Source organism: Miniopterus natalensis, chromosome 13 (genome assembly GCF_054644295.1).
Source record: "Miniopterus natalensis isolate mMinNat1 chromosome 13, mMinNat1.hap1, whole genome shotgun sequence".
In the NCBI taxonomy this organism is placed as follows: domain Eukaryota; kingdom Metazoa; phylum Chordata; class Mammalia; order Chiroptera; family Miniopteridae; genus Miniopterus; species Miniopterus natalensis.
In genome coordinates, this window is record NC_142093.1 from 62508716 (window position 1) to 62534409 (window position 25694).

The 25694-nt window shown below is 46.7% G+C and overlaps 1 protein-coding gene across 1 annotated transcript in view; it reads left to right on the forward strand.

Annotated features, from left to right (window-relative positions):
• Positions 1 to 25694, forward strand: part of NPAS2 (neuronal PAS domain protein 2) — a 137024-nt gene that overhangs the window by 55577 nt on the left and 55753 nt on the right. Inside the window, exons 2-3 of the mRNA XM_087823796.1 lie at positions 3484 to 3537; positions 17044 to 17192. Of these exons, the coding sequence (XP_087679922.1) occupies positions 3484 to 3537; positions 17044 to 17192 (203 nt within the window). The remainder of the gene's footprint in view (positions 1 to 3483; positions 3538 to 17043; positions 17193 to 25694) is intronic.

Genomic DNA, 25694 nt, shown 5'->3' on the forward strand with positions numbered 1-25694 from the left:
CCATGTGCACTTGAGAATGTACATTCTGCTGCTTTGGGGTGAAATATTTTGTAAATATCAGTTAATTTTATCTGGTCTAGTGTGTTGATTTTTTTTGTCTGGAAGAGCTCTCCATTGTTGACAGTGGGGTGTTAAAGTTTCCTACTATGATTGTATTGCTGTCAACCTCTTCTCCCTTAAAGTCCACCAAAAATTTTTCATATACTTAGGTGCTCTTATATTGGGTGCATATATGTCTATAAGGGTCATTTCCTCTTTTGGATCAATCCCTTTATTATTATGCAGTGACCCTCTTTGTCTCTTGTTACGGCCTTTATTTTGAGGCTCATTTTGTCAGGTGTAAGTATTGCCACCCCAGCTTTCTTTCCATTTCCATTTGCATGGAAATTTTTTCTCGATCCCTTCACTTTCACTCTGTATGAATATTTTGTTCTGAGGTGGGTCTTTTGTAGACAGCATATATATGGGTCAGGTTTTCTTATCCAACTAGACTATGACTTTTGATTGGAGCATTCAGTCCATTTACATTTAAGGTTATTATTGATAAGTACTTATGTATTACCATTTTAATGCTATGTTCCTCTCTATATGTTTCTTCTTCTTAAAGAAGTCCCTTTAGCATTTCTTGCAATGCTGGTTTGGTGATAGCCTTCTTTTGTCTAGGAAGCTCTCTATTTCACCTTTGATTTTAAATGACAGTCTTGTTGGACAGAGCAATCTTAGTTGCAGATTCTTGTTTTTCATTACTTTGAATACTTCACACGGGTCCCTTCTGGCTTGAAGTTTTTCTGTTGAGAAATCAGCTGACAACCTAATGGGAACTTTCTTTTATGTAACTGACTGCCTTTCTCTCTTGTTGCCTTTAAGAGTCTCTCTTTGTGTTTAATCTTGGCCATTTAATTATGATGTGTCTGGGTGTGGACCTCTTTATGTTTATTTTGTTGGGAACTCTCTGTGCTTTCTGAATTTGTGTGACATTTTCCTTCACCAGGTTAGGGAAGTTTTCTGTCATTATTTCTTCAAACAGTTTCTCTATCCCTTGCTCACTTTCTTCTCCTTCTGTTACCCCTATAATGTAGGTATTGTTCCATTTCCTGTTGTCCCAAAGCTCCCTTAAACTGTTCTGCTTATTAATTATTTTGTCTTTTTTCTGTTCTGATTGAGTGATTTTTTTCTATTTTGTCTTCTGATTCACTGATTCAGTCCTATGCCTCATCCAGTCAACTGACAATTCCTTCTAGTATATTCTGTATTTCAGATGTGGCATTTTTTCATTTTCAGCTTATTATTTTTCATGGTTTTTATATCCTTCTTCATGGTGGTGTTACTCTCACTAAGTTTTCTGAACATTTTTATAACCATTACTTTGAATTCTCTAGCTGACATATTGCTTGCCTGTATTTCATTTAGCTCTTTTTCTGGAGTGTCTTCCTGTTCTTTCATTTGGGGCCTGTTTCTTTTTCTCTCCATTTTGGTTGTCTTTTTGTATTTGTTTCTATGTTTTAGAAAGGATTGCTATGACTCCCAGTTTTGATGGGGTGACCTTCTCTTGTAGGTGTCCTGTGGCTCCCAGTGGTGCAGTCTCCTTGATCTTCTGAGCTAGATTCTCTAGAAATGTCTCTTGTGTGGGTTGTTTCAACCCTCCTGTTGTAATTGGGTCTTGATTGCTAATGGCCCTTTTATGGTTGGGATTGACCCTCAGTCTGGTTGACTATGAGGCTCAACCCTAACCATACTGTGCAATCTGCTGTGCAGGTGCAGTCTCAAGATGTCTTGATGGGCGCCGTAGCACAACTGTTAACCCTTTAGGCTGGGTGTCTATAGAGGTAAACCGTTACCACCATGTATTCACTGTTTGTGTCTGCTTCTGCTAGACCAGTCTCCACGTTGTTTCTTCGGTGCTACTTAGATATAATATGTCCAGTCAGCTACACTTCTCTTGGTTTTCAAGTTGATTACACAGTATTTTAGCTGTAAATCCAGTCCCTGGCTGGGAACAAGGGCATGTAGACAGCAGTTACTCTGCAGCCATCTTTTCTTCCCCCAGTTATGTTTTTAAATAATAAGTTTGACATGTGTCCGTGAAGTGACTCTAAGTTTAAAGCAATGGGTCCAATTGTTAATCTGATTGAAGTTCAATAAATATGTATCAGAATCTAAAAATGGGAAATAATATAGTCATTATATTTTTTTTAGGTTGGATCTACCATTTTAAACTTAGAGAGTCTTTATCTGAAATGAAGGAGGAGGAGACGGAGGAGGAGAAAGGGAGGGAGGGGGCACGAGAGGGAGGAGGAAGGAGGGGAGGGAGAGGTAGGACGGGGGGGAGGGAGGGAGGAGGGAAATGGGTATAAAACTTGTATACCTCACAAAAGAAGCCATCTCAATGGCCAGGAAGTCTGTGAAATGATATTCAACACCATAGTCATCAGAGAAATGCAAATTCAAATCCCAGGGAGATCCCATGACAAGCCCACTAGAATGACTAAAATCAATAAGACTGGCAATACCGGGTACTGATGAGAACGAGGAGCCACCGGAGCTCTCTTGCTACTGGTGCACTTTGAAGAACACTTCAGCAGTTCCCCATAAGGGATATCTGAAAGTCGAGGAAAAGCAAAGTGCACATATTATGTGGAAATATAACTAACATACAGTTTAAAAGTAAGTTTATCACCACCTCATCCAGGTGACTAAGGTCAATGGACAGTGATGTGCCCTGTTAATACCTTTGATGTGACATGATGAGATGGGCACTTGACCTCTGAGCACCTCCTCCTAAAAACTCATATGTCCAGTCTGACCATGAGAAAAAAATCAGACAAACCCGAACTGAGGGACACCCTACAGACACTCTTTAAAATTGTGAAAGTCATCAGAAACAAGGAAAATCTGAGCAACAACCACATCGGAGAGATAACTAAGGAGACACAATGACTAAAGTTAATGTGTCCTAGAAGGGATCCTGGGGCAGAAAACGAACAGTAGGCAAAAACTAAGGAAATATTAATAAAATATCGAGTTTATCTAATGATAATGTATCAATAACGGTTCATTAATTGTGTCAGTTGTACGTTACTGATGTAAGGTGTTTATAATAGGGGAAACTGGGTGCAAGATACATAGGAACGCTCTCTAATGGCTTTGCATTTTCTGTAAACCTAAGATTGCCCATTTTACTCTCATGAGTGTGCAGTGGACTTTCCTGGATGTTCTTCGACACCTGACGAGTGCATCACTCTGATGCCTAATAGAATAAGTGGTGTGTATTTAAGATTTCTCAGTTTTAACCCATGTACACAAGAGCTCTTTAAAGTCCTCAGTTATTTGTGAGTATACAAAGGGTTGCTTGGACAAAAAAGTTTGAGAACCTCTGGACTAAGGCATGTGGTTTAGATAAAACTAAAATGGGAACAACCAGAAAGATCTGTAAGAAAGAGCTAGACGCAGACAGCAGTCAGTGATCACTGTTCTCTTTTGCAGGAAAAACAGCGTAGAAAGTCTAATGGATGAAGATGAGAAAGACAGAGCGAAGAGGTAAGAGGAGCGGCCTCCTGCTTCGGCGGGGCTCTGTGTGGCCGGCCGGCCTGAGCCTGGCCTGTCCGGCAGGAGAGCCACAGGGCCATGCGCTCGGTGCCCTCCCTGAACTACTGCAGTGCTTTATTCCAGAACGGAGACCAGCTCCTTGGTTTTGTTCCTTACTCAGAAATTACTCATTGGCACTTGCCAAGTGGTTTTATATTTTTCACATGTCCGTGTGTTAACCCCGTTGAGTTCAGTCTGCTTTCAGAGGCCCCCGGTTGCAGCTTTTCCACGACACACTGCCTGGTAAGGCAGCTGGACTGGAGCAGGTGGGCCTGGGCTCAGCTCCTGACTCTGGTGTCAGGGAGCTGCCTGGCTTTGAGCAGCAATAGTAACAATCATTCCTGCACATTGAACACACTGACCACCTGCACTGTGCTGAGCACTTCCAGGTGCATTGTATCCATTTCCTCACCTGCACCTGGGGCACAGCAGCCTGGCACTGTTGTTGGGTTAACCAGAAACACTAGCTTGGTAGCTGGTGTGTCAGAGCATAGTCCCTCATGGGCCATTCATTGAATACTTACTGTATATGAGGTGGAGTCAGAAAGTTGATATTTTGAATGTAAAGATTCCAGGTAACATCTGGTCAAATATTACCGATGTCACACGATTCACCTGAGTTGACAGTTGCTGTGCTAGGCTCTGGGGAATAAAGGGAGGTCAAAGGCCCCCTGCCCGTGAGGAGGGCACAGGTGAATGGAGGCAGTTGGTAAGCAACACAAATCATTGGGCTGCAGGGTGCCAGCCCAGCATAGGGCACTGTGAGGACAGAAGGCTAGCCGCTTCCTTCAGTCTCACCCCTTCCTGCTCCTGCCACTGAGTGTGTGGTGGGCCCCTCTGTCCTGGGACAGCCTCTCATGTGCCTGCAGACCTGAAGGGTTTGCCCGCTTCCCTTCACAGAACCCATGGCCTGGCTGTCGCTTACAGAATCCTACACTTGCAAATGGTGGGGCCCTCAGAAGTCACCAGTTCTGAGGCTCCAAGGGTCAGTCCTTCCATATCACCTGGGGATGGGACCAGCCCCTGAAGACCTGCTAGGCCTGAGTCTGGGGGACACAGAGGGAGTCTGTATTGGTTGTTAATTTCCCAAGTATTTTCTTTAAAAAAAACAACCATGGAACAGGGAATACCGCCAGAGGTGTAGACAAAACGGGCTATAGAAGCTGGGAGCTCAGCACTGGGGGTCATCCTACCCTCACCGCTCCTGCTCCATGTGTTTAAAATTTCAACAGCAACACAAATAACTTCCCAGCTCGTTCTGAAGTAGCAGACCCTTGCCCTGCGTTAGGAAACAGCTCCTGCAGTGCTTTCCAGACCTTAGGCCATGACCTCGGAGGGCTGCAAAACCCACGTGGTCCCAAGCAACAGGCAAGTGAATAGACTAGACCAGACCAGACCAGACAAGAATAGCGCCCTCCTGCTCTCTCGTGGGCACGCGGCCTCCAGTTCTTTCCTCTGGGTGCTTTGCCTCTTGGTTTTGCCCAGGTAGCTGTGGACAGAGGGCTGGAGGCAGGGCCCTGAGCTGCGCTCCCAGCTGGCCCTGTCCTAGCTGATAAATTCCAGCAACCCCTTCTCCTCTCAAATCCTCTACTTTCTCACCTGCAGCACCAGGGTAACCATTTCTGTCTTTCCCTCCTCTTGAATTATTTTGGGAATCAGCCACAAAATATACCAAGAAGCTCTTTTTTAAAAGTATTGATTGCAGAGCATTTCACAATAACACATTTACAAGGTATCCTCATTAGCAGTAATGGAAAGATCGACAGTGGTGGCTGCTGGCCACCATGTGCTCTCTGGTGCCTGGCCCATCAACGCAGGCAGTAATGGGTTAAGTACTTTTTTTAAAAAATTCTTAATCTTCCCCCAAGAACATGATTTTATTGATTTTTTTTTTTTTTTAGAGAGAGAGGAAGGGAGAGGGAGAGAGGAACATCAATGTGAGAGGGACACATTGACTGGTTGCCCCCCACCACACCCCAACCAGGGCGGGGAGTGGACCCACAACAACCCAGGTACATGCACTTGACCAGGAATCAAACCCGAGACCCTTCAGTGCCCTGGCCGACACTCTAACCACTGAGCTACACCGGCCAGGGCTATTTGGATTTTTTTATCAAATTTTCTGAACCAGGCCATGGTTGCACTTTCTTCTGTGAATTTCCATGTAAACCCAGGGACTGTTAATTGAGAGACAAAAACACGGTCCTTGAACTCAAAAGGAAACAGTTTAATTGAGATAGTGAGGCTCACCTTTTACCATTTTGTGTCCCAGTCATAAGCATGTCTTCCTAACTGATTCTGACATAGTTCTGTGTGTGTGGAGGGGCAGGAAGTGCACAGCTTAGAGTCCGACAGGCCTGGTTTTTATTCTCCCCACTTTTTTTTCTGTCCTTGGATGAGTCACTAAACGTCTCTTAGCCTCAGTTTGTCCCTCTGTAAAATGGGGGTGGGAATAGGAGCAACCTCTTCCTGGGTCACTGCAGGAACTAAGCCCCTGGGGGGGGGGGGCTGGAACTGAGGCTGCAGCAGGCTCCGGGCACTAACTCTCACCCTCTCCACACCCCTCCACATAGTTCTTATTCGCCCCATCTTGCAGTTGAGGAAGCTGAGGCATAGGGCTCGCGCAGCAGTCAGTAGCAGGCAGGGACTCAAATTCAGGCACCGTTTGCTAAAATCTGGACCCTAACAGCTTCTCAGGACAGCCCTGAAAGCTGCTGCTTTGGATTCACTACATGCCCAAGGACAGAAAGTGCGGGCAGGAATCCTGCTTCTCAAAGACAGCGAGTTGCCCCAGCTGCAGCTTCGTGAAACCAGCTTGCTCTCCTTCCGCCAGAGCTGGGCCCTGAGAAGCCGCTGCTTCGTGTGACCCTCTTTCTTTGATCCCACGTTAAATGATTGCTCGTCAGCGTTCATTAACGCCGCATTCCCTCCTGGGCTGGGAAGTTCTGCGTCCAGGACCGGCGGTGTGTTGGTTGGGGAGGGAGGGCGGTGGAGAGTCTCAGCTGTGCCCCTTTTCTCAGTGGGAGCCCAGTGTGGGCAAGTGCAGCTGCCCGGGGGCTCCGGGTGGAGCCCAGGCTGGCTCTGAAACACAAGCTAACAGGCTTGTTAATCTCTGCCCCCAGCCCGTAGTCCCAGCGTCAGCAGCGCAGTGTCGGGACCAGGTCGCAGTGTGCGGCTCGCCAAGGATGCAGCCTGCGCCTGCTGCTGCTGCCCCGGGTCCCGGGTGGGGGTGGGTGTGAACCAGGCCTCCACGGGCCGTCAGCATTGGTTAGCTCAGCTCACTGAGCCGCGTGGTGAGCAGCTGGGAGATCGGCTGGGCAAGCTGGGGAGCCCTTGGGAACAAGCATCGAGGGAAAGGGCATGTCCTGTGGGGTCTGTGTGGACAAAGCTGGGATGGTGATCAGAGTGTCTAAGCTCTGCTTTCTTAGTGCTCCTTCGTGGAGAGTCCTATGGTTAAGAGGAGAGACTGACCTCATTTTACCATCTCATTTCTCTAGCTGTAAATCCTGGGTCTGAGAGAAAGGCTGGCCTAGTCCGCGGAGGCTGAGCCAGCTCCGTACGCCCGCCGACGCCCTGTGGCAGGCCCAGTGCCCAGCAGAAAGGCCTGGCCCTGCGCGGTGTGTGCTCGTGCTCCTAGCTAGGGCCTGTCCTGCTAAATTTGCTGTGATTTTCTTTCATAGGCTCTTGACTGGTGTTGGGTACATCATGTTAGCCCCTACACGGCAGGAAAACGGCAGTAAAATTTGCCTGAGGCTTCCTTTATGTTTGTTTTATCTGGTGATTAATGGGACAGCGAGCCTTGCGAGAACATGAAGGTATCAGGATACACAGTCATGCATATTACCCTGCAGTTTCCACATAAGTGATTCTGGATTCAAAGCAAAGGAGAAAGGGGAGCTGTCCTTGCAGAATGCTAGTTCTGACTATGGCCCAGTAAACAGCAGAATGGAAAAGGGACCCCCCTCTTTTGGGGCTTTTGGCTTCTATCCTGGTGGGATCCTTTAGTTGGCTACAAAGACTTGTCAGAAGGAGAAACATGGGCTTGGTAAGCTTAAAAATGTGAGAATGTCTTAGCTCAGGGACACCCGGGACCAACCAGTGGGCATTCGAGGCAACAGGCAATTCACCAAAAGCCCTTTCAGTGATTCCAATTAATTTTAAATTGTAAGAAGATGGTCAGAAATTCACCATCCTGAAAACACTCCTTTTCCTCAGAAGAGCCAGCGTTCCCTGTAGGGTCTCAGCAGCAGCTTCCTCAGGACTGTGCTCCGGTGAAGCTCGCGCTGGGCAACCATTAAGAAAGAATCACGGGGAAATTAGCCGGCCTCCCACTTGGGCCCCAACACTTTCCTGTAGCTCTGGGTGAGACTAAGCTGCCCCCCTGACATCTCGAACACAAGAACAGCCTCCGCGCCCAGGCATCCCCACAGGCTCCCCCCAGCCTCTGCATACAAACCCGACTGAGTTTCTGGAGTTCTCTGTGAGATGAGAGTGGCACCAGCCTGCCCTGCCCTGCTCCACGTGGGGTGACCTTTCTCCCCCACATACCCAGATGACCAGGCTGCTGAAGGCTCCGAGCTCAGTGGTGCCCCCAAACCTCAGTGCCTCGGTGCGCAGGGAGATGACAAGGGGTGTTCCTGTCCCAGGGCCCGGGCTTGGGCATGGAGTGGACTGCACTGACCTTAGGGACCTTGCTTTCTGCCAGTTTCCCAAACTGTATCCTGGGAAACACTGGTCCCAGGAAATGCCCTTCAGCAGAGGTTTGGGCCGTCCTGTGACTGTCTCTCTCTTTGGACAGTCTCCGGGCTCCTCAGCACATTAAAGGACCTAAGACTGCGATTAGTGATTAAACAAAAATCTCTTCCATTTTGTTATCATACATTTTTTTAATTATCTGAAAAAAAAATAGTAACAAAAAAGTAAGTTTTTGTGGCCATGGTCCTTGCACTTTCTCCACATAATTCTTCATGATTTTCCATGGAAGACCCTTTGGCCAAAACTGTTTCATGCAACAGGTATCTCAACTTTATTTTCGTAATCCTTGTACATTTTCTTATACATAAAAAAATACCAAAAATCTTTTGAAAAATATTGAAATAAACAATGATTACTGTGTAATCATACCACCTGATCTATTTCGTATCACATTTTTCTACATCTCCACCCAACTTTAACAGGAATACTCTTATCAGATCTCTGTTCATGTGACTGATCACACTCTAACTTACTCTTCCTGCAAGTTCCCCTTTCGTGGGCAAAACCATCTTAATGTAGCGGCTGCTTACAGTGCCCTCGTGCCTGTCAGCCTGGCATTGTCACAGCTGCTCCCTGGCATATGTCAATTCTGCAAGAAAATGTGAGCTCCTTCTACAACCACTCAGTGCGTCAGGCGCAGCAGAGGACGCTGGTGGAGGCTACAGAAGAGGCTAAGACCTAATGCTCAGACAGGTCCCTTTTGCTCCGTTTCTAATACTCAGGTTTGGGAGGCCTCACGACAGCCTTGCCTGTGTCTGTCTTATCCTGTGATGTGCAGCTAGCCAGCCGTTAAGATGGGTCAGAATTCCTGCTCTGGAAGGAACCTTGGGTGTCAGTATTTTAGGCAGTAGCCATCCTGGGTGTCTGTTGCTGTTACAAATCACTCCAGAATTTACAGGGTTAATGCAAAGGCACTTGTGCATTTTGCTCCTGGACCTGTAACTTGGGAAGAACTGGCCTGCACGGGCTCAGCCAGAATAGCCCAGAGGTGGCCTATGGGACCACCTGTCGGCTGGGCCTCCGCCAGGACGTGGCTCTCCCCGCGGAGGTTTGGCTCGCAGCGTGCGACAGGGTTCGGGGTGGGGATCACGGAGGGAGCCAGTGGGGGAGCTGCGTGTCCTCTTACTCCCCGCCCCGAGCGTCGAGCACTGTCACCCCTGCCGCACTGCATTCCCTAGAAGGAGCCACTGAGGCCAGCGGCCTGTGCTCGCCCGGAGGGGGATCAGAGCTCATCTTCCCAGGGGGTGGGGCGGCTTTCAGAGAATTTTAAATGCTCTCGTTTATAACCCAGCATCAGCCTCCTCACTGTTTCATAAGAGGAAGCTGAGGCCCGTGGGGGTGGGGGTGCCTCGCCCGCTCTCCCCTGGCGTAGGTGGCAGACCCAGGACGGAAACCCAGCTCTTCTTTACCTCGTGTAATGCGCACCCAGCTGCTCTGGACCATTCGATCCTCCGGGAACCTCACCACTCTACCTCCCAGTGGAGATCGTAAATGTGAAAATCATGTGCCTCATAAACTGCTTTGAGCTCCTCACCACAAAGACCCTCCACGGATACAGATCCGTTCTTCGTGGAACCGCACGCCTATTATTCAAAAACCCAGCTGCTCTGGGCAGCAAGGGGAGCCCGCTCGTGATTCCATCACCCATGCTGGCCATTGCTTTCCAGCTTTATTGGGAAGCATTTGATTTTATCAGCGTTGGCTCCGTTTGACCCACTGATTTGATTCGGAGAGCATCTTCCGTGTCCCCCATCACCCTGTTCTGCTTACTCAGCTAACAGAACTCAATCTATTGGGGCCAGTTTAAAAGATTTCAGCCTTGGGGTTCAACACCATGGAAAGACTCTAGTGGAGAGGTCTGCTAGGTGTTGCGGCTCTTGCCCCCGGGTGCTGGAGAGGCTTGTGCTGACGACACTGCCAGCCCGCTGCCTGTGAAGCGGGCCCACGCGCGATCACGGCCACTTTTCCTCTTATTGGTGTCATCCTCACTCCTGGTCCGGCTCAGAGATCAGGAGTCCTGACAGTGCCTCGTTCCTTCCCCGTAGGGAAACGCAGCACGTTTGCTGACGCACGAACTGCTCTGTGCCGCTGTTGTGTCCCCTTGCGAATTTCAGAGAGGGGGCCAGGGACACAAAGGCACGGAGCCGCTCAGGCTCCCCACGCGGCCGGGGCGCCTCCGGGGAGCGGGGCCGCAGGCTGAGGGGCCAGAAGCCAACCCACGTAGATGTGACCCACTGACCTTTTATAAAGTCAGTGCAGAAATGTCTTTTTTTAATGGTGTTGGAACAACTGGACAACCATATGCAAGCAGACTTCAGCCTGAACCTTATACACTATACAAGTAACTAACTCAAAATAGATCATAAATCTAAATGTAAAATATGTAAAACTATTATAAGAAAATACAGGAGAAAATCTCTGTGGCCTGAGATTAGGCAAAGGGTTCCCAGACCTGACACCAAAAGAATAAAAGAAAAAATTAACTTGGACTTCCTTGGAATTAAAAAATTTTCATTTCATTTCTTCTTCCTATTAAGATTAAAAGGGCCCCAAGGCCTTAGCTGGTTTGGCTTAGTGGTTAGAGTGTGAGCCCTCAGACTGAAGAGTCCCGGGTTCGAATCGGACCAAGGGCACGTACCTCTGTTGCAGCTCGATCCCTGGCCCCAGTCGGGGCGCTTGTGGGTGGCAACCAATCGATATCTCTCTCATATCAGTGTCTCCTTTCTTTCTCTCCCCCTTCCACTCTCTCTGAAAAGCAACGGAAAAGATATCCTCAGGTGAGGATTTTTTAAAAAATAAATAAATAAAAGGCAAGCTGGGAGAAAATATGTTTTTTAAAAATGAGAAAAATATTGACAAATCATATGTCTGACAAAGGACTTGTGTCAGAATATATGAAGAACTCTCAAAACTCAATAGTAAGAAAACAAAAAAAAACAATTTAAAAATAGGCAACAAGATACAAATAGATGCTTCACCGAAGAAGACATGCAGATGGCAAAACACATAAAAATATGTTCACCATCATTAACCATGGAAAATGCAAATTACAGCCCAGCGAGATGGCACTGCCATCCCAGACCAGCTGAAACAGAAGGCACTGGCAATACCAGCTTCCCTTCAGCGTCTGGGTCACTGGGTGGTGAAGGTGGAGGCCAGTGGCACAGCCCTGCTGGAAGGCTGTTCGGTGGTTTCTTATAAAATTAAAACATACACTTTTTCTTTTTTTAATTTATTGTTGACAGTATTGCAGATGCCCCGTTTCCCCCTTCGCTCCCCTCCACCCAGCCCCGCCCCCCGGCCTCCCCCACTCTGCTGCTTGTGTCCACAGGCTGTGCACATGTGCAGATGAAAACACACTTTCCACAGGACTCGGCCGTCCTACTCCCCGGTTGCTTTCGTTGGAGAGCTGAAGACTTACGTTCACACAAAAACGTGTGCACAAATGTTTGCACCGCTTGTCCAGAGTCACTGAAAATGAAAAACAAGCGAGTGTCCTCCAGCAGCGGTCCCTGTGCAGGGAGGCCCCGGGGCAGCGGGAAGGGCAGGGCAGGGACAGGTGCAGGAGCTGGGGGAGGCCAGAGGCACCCTGCCGGGGGGGGGGGGGGGGGGGAGGCCAGGCTCCAAGGGGACCCGCCGCGGGCCGGCCCCCGCCTGCTGCCCCGGAGAGGCGCCCACCGTGATGGGCCGGGGGCGGCGGGGGAGCGAGGGAGTCCGCAGGGAGCTGCTTCGTCTGGATTGTGACGACGGCTGCATGGATTTATACGCGTGCTAAAACTTATAGACCTGTGCCCAAATAGAAAGTCGTGTTTACTGTATGTTAATTTTAAGTAAAAACTTTTGAAGGTAGCCCTGGCTGCGTGGCTCGGTTGGCTGGAGCATCACCCTTTACGCCGAAAAGGCCGTGGGCTCAATTCCCGGGCAGGGCACATACCGGAGGCAGCCGACGGATGTTCCTCTCGCATCGGCGTTTCTCTCCCTCCCTCTCTCCTCTCTCCACCTCCCTCTCTGCCGCTTTCTGTCTCTCCCTCTCCCCTGCCCTCTCTCTAAAAAATTAGTGAACATGTCTTCAGGTGAAGATAAAAAGAAAACGCTTTTGAAGGTATATACCATCAGCAGTACTTTTTCTGGACAAATGGAGTTCGGCCGGGGCCTCTTTGCCTCTGGCCCCACCAGCTCCCCTGGCCCTGCCCACAGCAGGCGCGGCCGGTGCTGACTGGGGGCAGAGCGCCTGCCGCAGGACGCCTGCTGCTCCCGCCAGCCACCCCTGCCTGCCCCCGTCTTCCTCACCTCCCCTAATGTGGTCCCTCCTCCCCATCTCCGGACGTGCTAACCGGTTCCCTGCCCTAGGCTCGCCAGGAGCCCTGCCCAGGCACATCCAGAAGCTGAGGCCAGATGGCCTGGCCTCACTGCCCCGCCACTCTGCTTTCCCACACGTCCCCGCTCTCCTGTCAGACTCAACCCTCAGCATTCTCTGCTGCCCCCGCCACTTGCCGGCCGCCCCTGGGGCCAGCTCCCAGGCAGCCCTCCCTGCAGGCGCCCGGCTCCTCGCGTGGCCCCTCTCGGTGAACCTCCTTGGCAGTTTGTTTGAACTTCCTGCTGGCCTGTGTCTCACTGTGCCTGCGTAACAGCTCTTGAGGTGTTCTTAGTTGATTTCGGGAGTGTTCTCACCTGGAAACAAATTCTGTCGTCCTGCTAGCGTGCAAGGCCGTTTCTGTGCAGCACTTACTCCCGGTGCAGAATTCGCCGCTCCGGGCCCTGTGCTCCCAGACACGGCTGCAAAGCTCCGGAGCAGACGCCTTCACAGTGGTTTTGGAGGGAGCTGAGGAGGGGAGAGAGCCGGTGGTCTCTTCACATCCTGGGCACCCAGCAGCCTGCACCCCACTTCCTAGTCCCTCGTCGTGTGATGTCAGGGGGTTACACGCCTCTCGGTGCCTCAGCCTCATCTGAAATGGGAATGAAACCTCCCTACCTTGGGATGAAAGGAATTAAGGGTTTAAAGCACTTCAGATGGTGCCTCTTATATAGTAAATGCCTCGCAATGTGATCTATGCAACCAGTGTCCCTTGAGGGACACCAGGAAAGATAACCTGGGGCTCGTTGAGCCCTGCATTCAAAATCGAAAGGTGAGGCTTGTATCAATGTGTATTTAAAACACATGCACACACCCCTTCCCTTCATCCCAACTCTCTTCTCTTTCTCTCTCTTAAACTCAATCAGAAGAACAACCTGACTGAAAAGTGGACAGAAGATTTGAGATGATCTGTGAGAGTATCAACTATGTGAAAAGATGTTTAACATCACTAGTCACCAGAAAAATGCAAATTTAAACCAGAATAGATAATACTAAATGGCTAAGGGGAAAAAGACTGATAATACCAAGTGCTGGTGAGGATGTGAAGCAGCTGGGACCCTCATGCTTTGCTCCTGGAACTGCAAAAAAGTGCAGCCCCTTCATGCAGTACGATGGCAGCTTCGGATGACGCCAAACGTACATTTACCACATGACTCAACAACTTCACATTGTGTATTTACCAAGAGACGTGAAGGCCTCTGTCAGCACACAGCCGTGGACGTGGGTATTCAGAGCAGCATTAGTCTTAATACCCCAAGCAGGAAACAACCCAGCGGAATACTAGTTGGCAGTTAAAAGGAATGAAATATTAATATATGGCCCGGCCGGGCGTGGCTCAGCGGTTGAGTGTCGACCTAGGATCCAGGAGATCGGGGTTCGATTCCCAGTCAGGGCACATGCCTGGGTTGCGGGCTCGATCCCCAGTCGGGGGCGTGCAGGAGGCAGCCGATCAATGACTCGCTCATTATTGATGTTTCTGTCTCTCTCTCCCTCTCTTTTCCTCTCTGAAATCAATAAAGATATATTTTTTTAAAAAAAAAAGAAATATTGATATATGTAACAATGTGGAAAATCTCAGAAACTTTATGCTGAATGAAAGTCGATGGACTCTGATTCCATTTGTATGAAATTCTAAAAAAGACAGAACTGAAGTAACAGCAGACAGTGGTTTCTGTGGCTGTCATCAAAGGTCACCAACAAAGGCGTCGGAGAAATCCTTAGATAAGGGAACCACTTTACCTGCGGGTTTTGGTAGTGGTTTCAGAGTTACCAAAATTCATCAAACTATACACTTACAATGGATGAATTTTATTGAATGTAAATAATGCCTTAAAGGAGAAACAGACCCAAAGGCTTGTCCTGGTGCCTTGGGAGTGGTGTCTTGGCCTGGCCAGCAGACTTCCTTATTGTAAATAAGGCCCTTCGAGGTTTGTCGTCTTTCTCCTACTGCAGAGCTGTGGGTCCAGCTGATCTGACCAAGTTCCAGTGGGCACCAGTGTGTTGCAGGTGGAGGCCTGTTTCTGAGGTTATGAGACGAGCCTTCACCATGTCGTCTGCCAGGCCACGTTCTCTGTCATTCAACCACTGAAGACTACGGAGTGACGGCGAACTGGGCATCCTCAGCTCACAGATCATTTATATGGGCGGAGTAGGACAGGAATAGAGCTTTTTTCTGGCTAAGGAGATTGCATGTCACTTTAAAATCTAGGCCGAAAAAGTATGTATAATGCAGACAGCCGCTGGAAGCACGGAACGCTTCCTCTCTTCTCTCCCATGTGCTTGTGCACTGCCTTTCACCCTGGGCCACGCAAAGGGCACCCAGGGTCTTCCTGCTGCGCCTCAGTCAGTGTGCGACTGCGAGCGCCCACCTGAACGGCCCTCGGGGAGGAGCAAGGCCGTGTACGAACCCCCCGAGGGCTTCAGGCCCTCTCAAACCGCAAGGCAGGAATGAGGGGGAAGTCAGGAAAGGAAGGGGCCCTGAGGTATGGGTTGTGAGCTTGGAGGAATTGCGTCAGGTATTGTCAGAAAACAGCCCAAACTGAGCTATAGTCAACAAAAGATGGCTTACAGGCAGGGTGTTGACATAGAGACAGGTTGTGTGCTATCAGTCAGAGGCAAGCAGAGGCATTATGGCCACCACGCCATCGAGGAAAGGGTCCTTGCGATGTCTCCCTGTGTTTCCAAGGGCTGCCTGGGGAAACAGAACCTTCACTTGATACAGACACCTGTAGGTATTGACACCTACCCCAAGCAAGGTGAGTCCTCTGATGAGAACAAGCTGAGTTGTCACAGCCACCAGCACCCTGTCCTGACTGCCAGTGACCTCCTGATAATTGATCAGCAACCCCAAGCACCCTGATCCCAGGCCCCAGGCCCCAGGGTGCCTGGAGCACATTGACAGGCCCTGCAGCTTGGCCCCTGATCTCTCAGTGAGCTGACTTTTGGGACGTTCTGTCCTGGGTGAATTTGGGAGGGGTAGGTCAGCTTTCCCAGCCCTGCATCACCTTTGAGTAAGCTGACCCATGATGAGGGACTTGTCCTGTGGAGCTGAGAGCCAGCCCTTGGGCCTGTGGGGTCAGTGAGGATCGCGGCCTCGGAAGTGGCCCTGCTTCCCAGGCTTCCTCTGGCGAGGGCAGGCTTCCTGCGTTAAGTGTTTCTATTCAAGTTCCCTGGGATCCTGGGGTTCCTCTGAGGGGCCTCCAGGGGGCTCCCCTCTCCTCAACTGAGCAGCTCCAGTTGGTCCCTATAGGTGTTCAGTGTCGTGTATCAGTTTTTTAATAAACTTTATTTTTTAGAGCTTGTAGGTTCACAAAAAGAACTAAAGGTACAGAGATTTCCCATACACCCCTGCCCCTACTTATTCACGCGTCCCCCATTATAACACCCCCGCCCAGGGCGGTACACTTGCTGTAGCTGAGGAACCTACACTGACCCATCGTCATCCCCCAGAGCCCGTGGTCTGCATCAGGGCTCACGCGTGCTGGACATTCTGTGGGTTTGGGCAAATGTCTAATGACTTGTACCCACCATGATGGTACCATACGGAGTAGTTTCACTGCCCTCAGAACCCCCTGTGCTCCACCCATCCTTCCTTCACCACCTCAGCCCCTGGCAGCCACTGACGCTTTCACTGCCTCCATAGTTCTCTCTCTCCCGCAATGTCGTGTCGCTGGAATCATACAGTGTGTAGCCTTTTCAGATTGGCTTCTCCCACTTAGTAACATCATTGAGGATTCTTCTATGTCATCTTCAAGAGCTCAGCCACTCTTACCAGCTTGACAGCCAAGAGCAGTCCCTGTCCCCTGCTGGCCCTGGGTTGGGCCTGACTTGCAGATGGTCTCATGTGGGTCCTGCCTTGTCTCCTGGGCAGGATAACAAGCTCTGGGGCAGTGGCCAGGACACATGCCCTTGATGGCACTGGCTATGCTGGACACTCAGGACCCTCTGTGACTTGGTACCAGAGGCTGGATTTTCTGTGTTGGGGGACATGGTTTGAGGCTGAGGAAGGACTATCAGAGCAAACTCCTCTGGGCTGCAGCATCTGAAAGGCATGTTGTTTGCTCTCTGAAGGTCAAGCTCTATGAAGTCAGAGTGAGTGGCATCTGGCGACAGCTAATCTGTGTAAAATTTTGCATGAGGCAGAACTTACTTATTAACGCTGCCTCTCTTTGTGGCCAAGGGTCTAACAAAACATTTTTCTGTCTCCTTTATTCAGTTCTGAACTGTGGCGAATGTTACTTTCCCTGAGTCTTGATGTGATCACAACAGAGCTTGCGCTGCTAGGAAGCCCCGTAAGAAAGCCCTTACGAAGAAGAATGCCCAGTAACCTGTGCGTCCTGTGTTCACAGAGCCTCTCGAAACAAGTCTGAGAAGAAGCGGCGGGACCAGTTCAATGTTCTCATCAAAGAGCTAAGCTCCATGCTCCCTGGCAACACACGGAAAATGGACAAAACCACCGTGCTGGAAAAAGTCATCGGATTTTTGCAGAAACACAATGGTAAAGGTTATGCCTCTCTTCCTTTTTACCCCGTTCCCGCCCTTTCATTGGCGTGACTTCGTCACTCTGGGATTCCTGCCAGGTTCTCTCGCCCCAGCCGAGCCGGTCGCATCAGTCAGAGGCTCCCGCTGTCCAAGGCACTCTGCCTTCTGTAAAAGCCCATCTCCAGCAGGCTTGGGAGAGGACACTCACTTCCAAAATTGATTTATTAGCTGGAGGAGAGAATCTAAAACAGCCTCCCAGGTGGCACCCAGGCCAGTGGAGTGGCATTAGCAGTGGGAGCGTCTTGATTAACAAGCATTTTTCATCCAGCCCTGCAGAAGTGCAATACCCGTATTCCTTATCACACTGTGCTGCTTCCTCCAACCACCTCTGTCACACCCTTAAACAATCTGGCCTTCCAAGCTCCACCATGAAACAAATAAGTTGAAAATCATTAATTCACTTAGGAAATTCATTTTTATTGAGGCATAACCCACATACCATAAAATGCACCATCTTGAAGTTTGTTACTGAGTGGTTTTTATTATGTTCACAAGGTTACATAACCATCAACACTGTCCAATTTTGTTATCCCAAAAAGAAATCCCATGCTTATTACAATCACTTCCCATGTTCCCTCCCTCCAAGTCCTGGCAACCACTAATCTACTTTCTGTCTCTATAGGTTTACCTATTCTGGGCATTTCATAAAAATAGAATCATCCAATATATGGTGTGTTTTTTCTCACTTATTTCACTTAACATCCATATTTTAGCAAGTTTCTGTATTTCATTCCATTTTATGACCAATTGATATGTATTGTATGGATATACCACATTTCGCTTATCCACTTAGATGGATATTTGGGTTGTTTCTACTTTCTAGCTGTTATTAATAATGCTGCTATTAGGATCCTATCATGCTGGCAGACTAGGGAAGCTCCATCCACTTGCTCCTAGCACTGGACCTTCAGCTAAACTGCAGAACATTCAACTTGAAAAACCAGCTGGAAAAATAGCTGATCTGAAATACTGTGGGTGGGGAGCATGGAGAAGGAACAGGCGAAGACACTCACTGGGTGAGCCAACTTGTGCAGAGCTGTGAAGGGGAGCCCTGGTAGCATCCAGCAGCGGGAATCAGCAGTGATTTGGTCCACCTGGGAGACTCAGACTGCACTATCCCAGGCAAAAAGCAATTGCTTGGTTACAACACCAGCCTGGGAAGTTTGCCCCAGTCTGTGTCTGCAGGAGGGGCCACACAGCGGAACTCCAGACTGGCAGAAGGGTCTGACTGGTTTACTTAGCAGTGAATCTGAGAAATAGATTATTTTCTGAAAGCACTTTTGGCAGAGAGCCGGAAGAGGGCCAGAGTGCCCTGGGAAAAAGGAGCGATCACCCCCACCTCGAGGGAAGAGAAGACGCCCCTTCCCCCACCTGTGGAAAGGCCCTGGGCTGGAACTCTGCACCAGTGCAATTTGGCCTGGCGGCATGGGGGACTCCAACATCAGGCCTGGTGGGAGCCGGGGCAGAAGCCCTGCTCCACAAGGGCTGGCCATGCTAAAAGATTAGAGGGCCAAGGGGGGCTGGGTTGTGGGTTTGTGTGTGTGTGTTTTTAGTATCTCCTCCTACAACGGGGTGCCAGTGACCTAGGCAGAGCTGAGGCATTGGAAGGAGAGGAAGTGCCTGCCTGCCTCCTACAAGCAACGGGCACCATCCCCAACAGGAGTCTGTTTAAACCATCCTGGCTAGGCCCAGATACCCCTGCAGAGCCCAGTTCTGTGGGGGAAGGGAGAGCAGCTAAAAGAGGGACACTCAAGATGTGAGACCCAAGACAGACCCAGCCTCTGGGCTACGGAGGCCCCACCCTCCGCACCTCAATGGGGATCAGCCCTGCCAGCTGAGGTGAAGCTGCCCAGAGACAGTGACTCATGTTGGCTGGCACCCGAGGGCCATGGAAGGCCCAGGTTGGACACACAGGGACCAGATTCAAAAACCTCAGAGAAAAATCCAGCAACTGCACAAACAGAAGATCCAAAGGGTTTCGTGGTTTGTTTTTGTTTCTATTTCTCTGTCTCTTTTTCTACCTTTCCTTTTAGCCTATTCTCTTTTCTCCTTCTCTTTACTTTTTAATTTTAATTTTAATTTTTCCATTTTTCTTTCCCTATTCTAAATTGTATTTATTCATTATTATTACTTTTAAATTATTATTTAATTTATTTTTTCTTTCTTTTTTTAATACATAGTCTATTTCCTGTCTCTTATTTCCATTGATATTTTTTTTTCTTTTTTTTTTAAGCTTCTTTGTTGTGGCTGCTTTTATCATCGTTGCTGGGTTTTTTTTATGTTGGTTTTGGTTTGGTCTGGTTTTATCTTGTTTTGTTCTGTCAGAGGCTGTATAACAGTTGGCACAACATGGTCAAGATTGCGACTCACAGTGAGCAAGCCTGAGGGCTGAGCCCACCCATGAACACAACAGCAATCAAGACCCAAATTCAACAAGAGGACCAACATAATCCATACAAGGGACATTCCTAGAGCACCCAGCTCAAAAGATCAAGGAGACTGCACCATTAGACAAGAAGGCCACCCCACCAAGACTGGGAGGCAGGGCAGTCTTATCCAATACACAGAAACTAACACAAAGACACAGCAAAAATGGAGAGACAAACAAACAGGCCCCAGATGAAAGAACAGGAGGACTCTCCAGAAAAAGAGTTAAATGAAATAGAAGAAAGCAATTTATCAGATATAGAGTTCAAAGTAATGGTTATAAGGGTGCTCAAGCAACTTAGAACAACAAGGAATTTAATGAGAAGTCCAGGGAACTTGCTGGGAACCACATCAGCATGAAGAAGGATATGGAAACCATGAATAAGAACCAGTCAGAAATGAAGACTGGCATCTCCGAAAGAAAGAATTCCCAAGAGGAATCAACAGTATGTTACCAGAAGCTTCGGATCGAATCGGTGAATTAGAAGAAAAGGTAAAAAAAATCACTCAATCAGAGCAACAAAAAGAAAAATAAGTTAAAAAGCATGAGGACACTTTAAGGGTACTGTGGGATAACATGAAACAGAGCAACATCTGCATCATAAGGGTCCAAGAAGGAGAAGAAGTGAGCAAAGAATAGAGAGCCTGTTTGTAGAAATATGGACAGAAATTTCCCTAACCCAATGAAGAAAAAAGCCACACAAGTTCAGGAGGCACAGAAACTCCCAATCAAAATGAACACAGAGACTCACAGCAAGACACATCATAATTAAAATGGCAAATGTTCAAGACAATGAAAGAATATTTAGGGCAGCAAGAGAGAGACAATCAGTTACCTACAAAGGGGCTCCCATAAGGCTGTCAGCTGACTTCTCATCAGAAACTCTACAGGCCAGAAGGGAATGGCATGAAGCTTTCAAGGTGATGCAAAACAAGGATCTGAAACCAAGACTATTCTGTCCAGCAAGGCTATCATTCAAAATAGATAGTGAAATAAAGAGCTTCCCAGACTAAAAAGGGTAAAGGAGTTTATCGCCACCAAACCAGCATTGCAGGAAATGTTAAAGCGACTGCTTTAATTAGAAGTAGAAATAGAGAGAGAAACATAGGCATAAAGAATAAAATGGCAATAGATAAGTACCTATCAATAATAACCTTAAATGTAATTGGATTAAATGCTCCAATCAAAAGACATAGGGTAGCTGAATGGATAAGAAAGCATGACCCATATGTATGCTGTCTACAAGAGACCCACACAGGGCGAGAGTGAAGGGATGGAAAAAATATTCTGTACAAATGGAAAAGAAAAAAAGCTGGGGTAGCAAAACTCATATTGAACAAAATAGACTTCAAATGAAGACCGTAACGAGAGACAAGAAAGGTCACTACATAATACTAAAGGGATTGGTCCAACAAAAGGATATAACCCTGGTAAACACATATGCACCCAACATAGGAGCACCTAAATATATATTTAAAAAAAACAAACCTCCTGGAGGACTTTAAGGGAGAGATCGACAGCAATACAGTCATACTAGGGGACTTGAACATCCCACTCATTTCACTGGATAGATCTTCCAGGCAAAAAATCAACAAGGAAACAGTGACCTTAAAAGACACAGTCAGATGGATTTAATTGACATTTACAGAACATTTCATCCCAAAGCTGCAGAATATACATTCTTCTCAAGTGCACACAGGACATTCTCAAAGACAGACCACACTCAGGCCACAAAACAAGTATGTACATGTTCAAGAAGATTGAAATCATATCAAGCATCTTCTTGGATCGCAGTAGCATGAAACTAGAAATCAACTACAGTTAAAAAAAACAACAACCTCAAAAACATTTAAACACATGGAGACTAAAAAGCATGTTTTTAAACAATGAATGGGTTACCAAAGAGATCAAGAAAGAAATCAAAAACTTTCTGGAAACAAATGAAAATGATCACACAACAACCCAATATCTGTGGGACACAATGAAAGCAGTCCTGAGAGGGAAGTTCACAGCACTACAAGCCTACCTCAAAAAACAAATATTTCTAATAAATTCTCTAACCCTAAAACTAAAATAATTAGAAAAAGAACAACAAGAAAACCCCAGAATAAGTGGAAGGAAAGAAATCATAAAGGTCAGAGCAGAAATAAATGACGTAGAGACTAAAAAAAAACAAAAAAACAATGCAAAATATTGATGAAACCAAGAGCTGGTTCTTTGAAAAGATAAACAAGATCAATGAACCACTAGCCAGGCTGGTCAAGAAACAAAGAGGGAGGACCCAAATAAACAAAATCAGAAATGATAAAGGTGAAATAACAACTGACCCAACAGAAATACAAAGGATCGTAAGAAAATACTATGAGCAATTAATTATATGCGAACAAACTGGACAACCTGGATGAAATGGACAAATTCCTAGAAACCTACAATCTTTCAAAACTGAATCAGAAAGAATCAGAAAACCTGAATAGGCCGATAACAACTAAAGAAATTGAAGCAGTAATATTAGCAAATGGGATCCAGTAATACATTAAAAAGATCATGCACCGCGACGAAGTGGGATTTATTCCAGGGATGCAAGGCTGGTGTAATATTCACAAATGAATAAATGTGATACATCACATAAACAAAATGAAGAATAAAAATCACATGGTCATATCTATAGACACAGAAAAAGAATTCGACAAAATCCAGCACCCATTTTTGATAAAAACTCCCAGCAAAGTGGGAGTAGAGGGATCATACCTCAACATAATAAAAGCCATGTATGACAAACCTACAGCCACCATCATACTCAATGGGCAAAAACTAAAACCATTTCTCTTAAGATCAGGAACAAGACAGGGATGTCCACTTTCACTCTCTTATTCAACATAGTACTGGAAGTCCTCGCCACAGCCATCAGACAGGAAGAAAACATAAAAGGCATCCAAACTTAATGGAGGAAGTAAAACTGTCATTATTTGCAGATGACATGATATTGTACATAGAAAACCCTAAGAACTCCACCAAAAATCTACTAGATTTAATAAATGAATTTGGCAAAAAAGCAGGATACAAAATTAACACCCAGAAATTGATAACACTTTAATGAACTCTCAGAAAGAGAAACTGGAAAAAAAAAATCCCATTTACCATTGCAACAACAACAACAAAAGATACCTGGGAATAAACTTAGTCAAGGAAGTAAAAGACCTGTACTTGGAAAACCATAGGACATTGAAAAAATAGAGGAAGACATAAACAAGTGGAAGCATATACTGTGCTCATGGACTGGAAGAACTAACATCATTAAAATGTCCACACTACCCAAAGCAATCTATAGATTCAGTGCCATCCCTATTAAAATACCAACAGCATATTTCACAGATCTAAAACAAATATTCCAAAAATTTATATGGAACCAAAGATGACCCCGAATAGCCACAGCCATCTTGAGAAAGAAGAACAGAGTTGGAGGGATCACAATACCAGATGTCAAGTTATACTAAAAGCCACTGTAATCAAAACAGCCTGGTCCTGGCACAAGATCAGACATATAGGTCAGTGGAACAGAACAGAGAAACCAGAAATCGACTCAAGCCATTACACTCGATTAATATTTGACAAAGGAGGCAGGAGCATACAGTGGAGTAAAGACAGTCTCTCCAATAAATGGTGCTGGGAAAATTGGACAGGTACATGCAAAAAAATGAAACTAGACCACCAACTTACAGCATACACAAGAATAAACTCAAAATGGATAAAAGACTTAAATGTAAGTTGCAAAGGCATAAAAATCCTGGAAGAAAACATAGGCAATAAAATCTCAGACATCTCACATAGCAGAATTTTCACCGATACATCTAGGGCAACGGAAACAAAGGAGAAAATAAACACATGGAACTACATCAAACTAAAAAGCTTCTGCACAGCAAAGAAACCATCAACAAAATGAAAAGGGAGCCCACTGTGTGGGAGAACATATTCAGCAATGACACATCTGATAAAGGGTTAATTTCCAAAACATATAAAGAATTCATACAACTTAATAAAAGGGAGACAAAACCATCCAATTAAATAATAGGCAAAGGACCTGAATAATCACTTCTCCAAAGAGGACATACAGCGGCCAAGAGACATATGAGAAAATGCTCAATGTCACTAATCCTCAGAGAGATGCAAATTAAACCACAATGAGGTGTCACCTCACACCTGTCAGAATGGCTCCATCAACAAATCAACAAAGGACACGTGCTGGCGAGGGTGTGGGGAAGGGGAGCCTGGTGCACTGCTGGTGGGAATGCAGACTGGGGCGGCCACGGTGGAAAACAGTGTGGAGGGGCCTCAAAAAATTAAAAAGGAAATTACCCTTTAACCCAGTGATCCCATTTCTAGGAATATATCATAAGAAACCTGAAACCCTAATCAGAAAGAATCTATGCCCCCCTGTGTTCATAGCAGCACAGCTTACAACAGCTAAGATCTGGAAACAGCCCAGGTGCCCACCAGTAGCTGATGGATGAAAAGCTGGGGGACATTCACACCGTGGACACTACGCAGCTGCAAAGAAGAAGGTCCTGGTGCCCTTTGGGACAGTGTGGAGGGACCTGGAGAGTATTATGCTGAGTGAGATAAACTAGGCAGAGAGAGACAAACATCACATAGTTTTACTTATATGTGGAATCTAATGAACAAAATTATCTGATGGACAAAATAGGTCCAGAACATGGGTGCATGGAACAGACTGACAGATCTGGGGGGAAGGGGGGTCGGGAGGAGATTAACCAAGAACTTACATGAATATATGCATAGGCCATGGACACAGACAGTGGTGTGGTGAAGGCCTGGGGGGGGGGCTGTGTGGAATGGGTACGTGGGGGGAAATTAGGGAACATCCGTACTACTGTCAACAATAAAAAATAAACTTTAAAAAATAATGCTGCTATCATCACACAGGTAGAATTTGTTGTTTGGATACATCTTTTCAGTTCTCTTGGATATATACCTGGAAGGGCTATTGCTGGGTCAAATGGCAACTCAGTGTTTAACGTTTTGAGGAACTAACAAGCTGTTTCTCAGACTGGCTGCAGGACTTTACATTTTCTGCAGTCATGTCTGAGGGCTCCAGTCTGTCCGTATCCTCAGCAGCACTGCTTGTCGTCTGCTCCTACGTGTGCGCACACGCGTCTATCATCTTCCTGGTGGGTGTGAAGCGATATCTCGTTGTGGTTTTGATGGAACTTGCCTAATTATTAATAATGTTGAGCTTTTTATGTGCTTATTAGCTATCTATATATCTTCGTTAGTGAATTGTCTATTGAAATCCTTTGCCCATTTTTAAATTGGATTATTTACCTTTTTGTTGTTGGGTTGTTAAGTTTTTCATATATTGTAAATACTAGACCCTTATCGGTTATAGGATGCATCTGTGGGTTGTCTTTTTACTTTCTTCCTGATGTCCTTTGACACATAAAATTTAAGTCTGATGAGTCCATTTTCTCTTTTGTTGTTGTTGCTTGTGCCTCAGGTATCATAGCTAAGAAACCATTGTTTAAGGTCAAGAAGATTGTCAGTTTTGTTCTAAGAATTCTATAGTTTTAAACTACAGAGTAAGCATTTAGATATAAGCTATAAGTTGATCATTTAGGCATTTAATCCATTTTGAGTTCATTTTTATATATGGACTGAGGTAGAGAGTCAAAATTCAGCTTTTTGCATGTGAATATCCAGTTATCCCAGAGCTTCATTTTTTTAAAGCATTTAACACTTTATAAAAGTATAACATACATACAGATAATACACAAATCATAACTGTACAGTTGAATTTGTTATCACAAAGTGAATACAACTGGGAAACCAACACCCAGGTCAAGGAAAAGACGCTTCCCCAGTAGGTGCTCCTTTCTTCCTGTCTGCCTCTGCTTTCCTCAAGGGTCGTCTCTGTTTTGACCTCTGATACAGAGGTTGGCTTTGCCTGTTGGGACCTTATTCAGATGCTGTTACACGTTAGGACCCTGACGTCTGTAAGACTGATGTGTGTTCTTC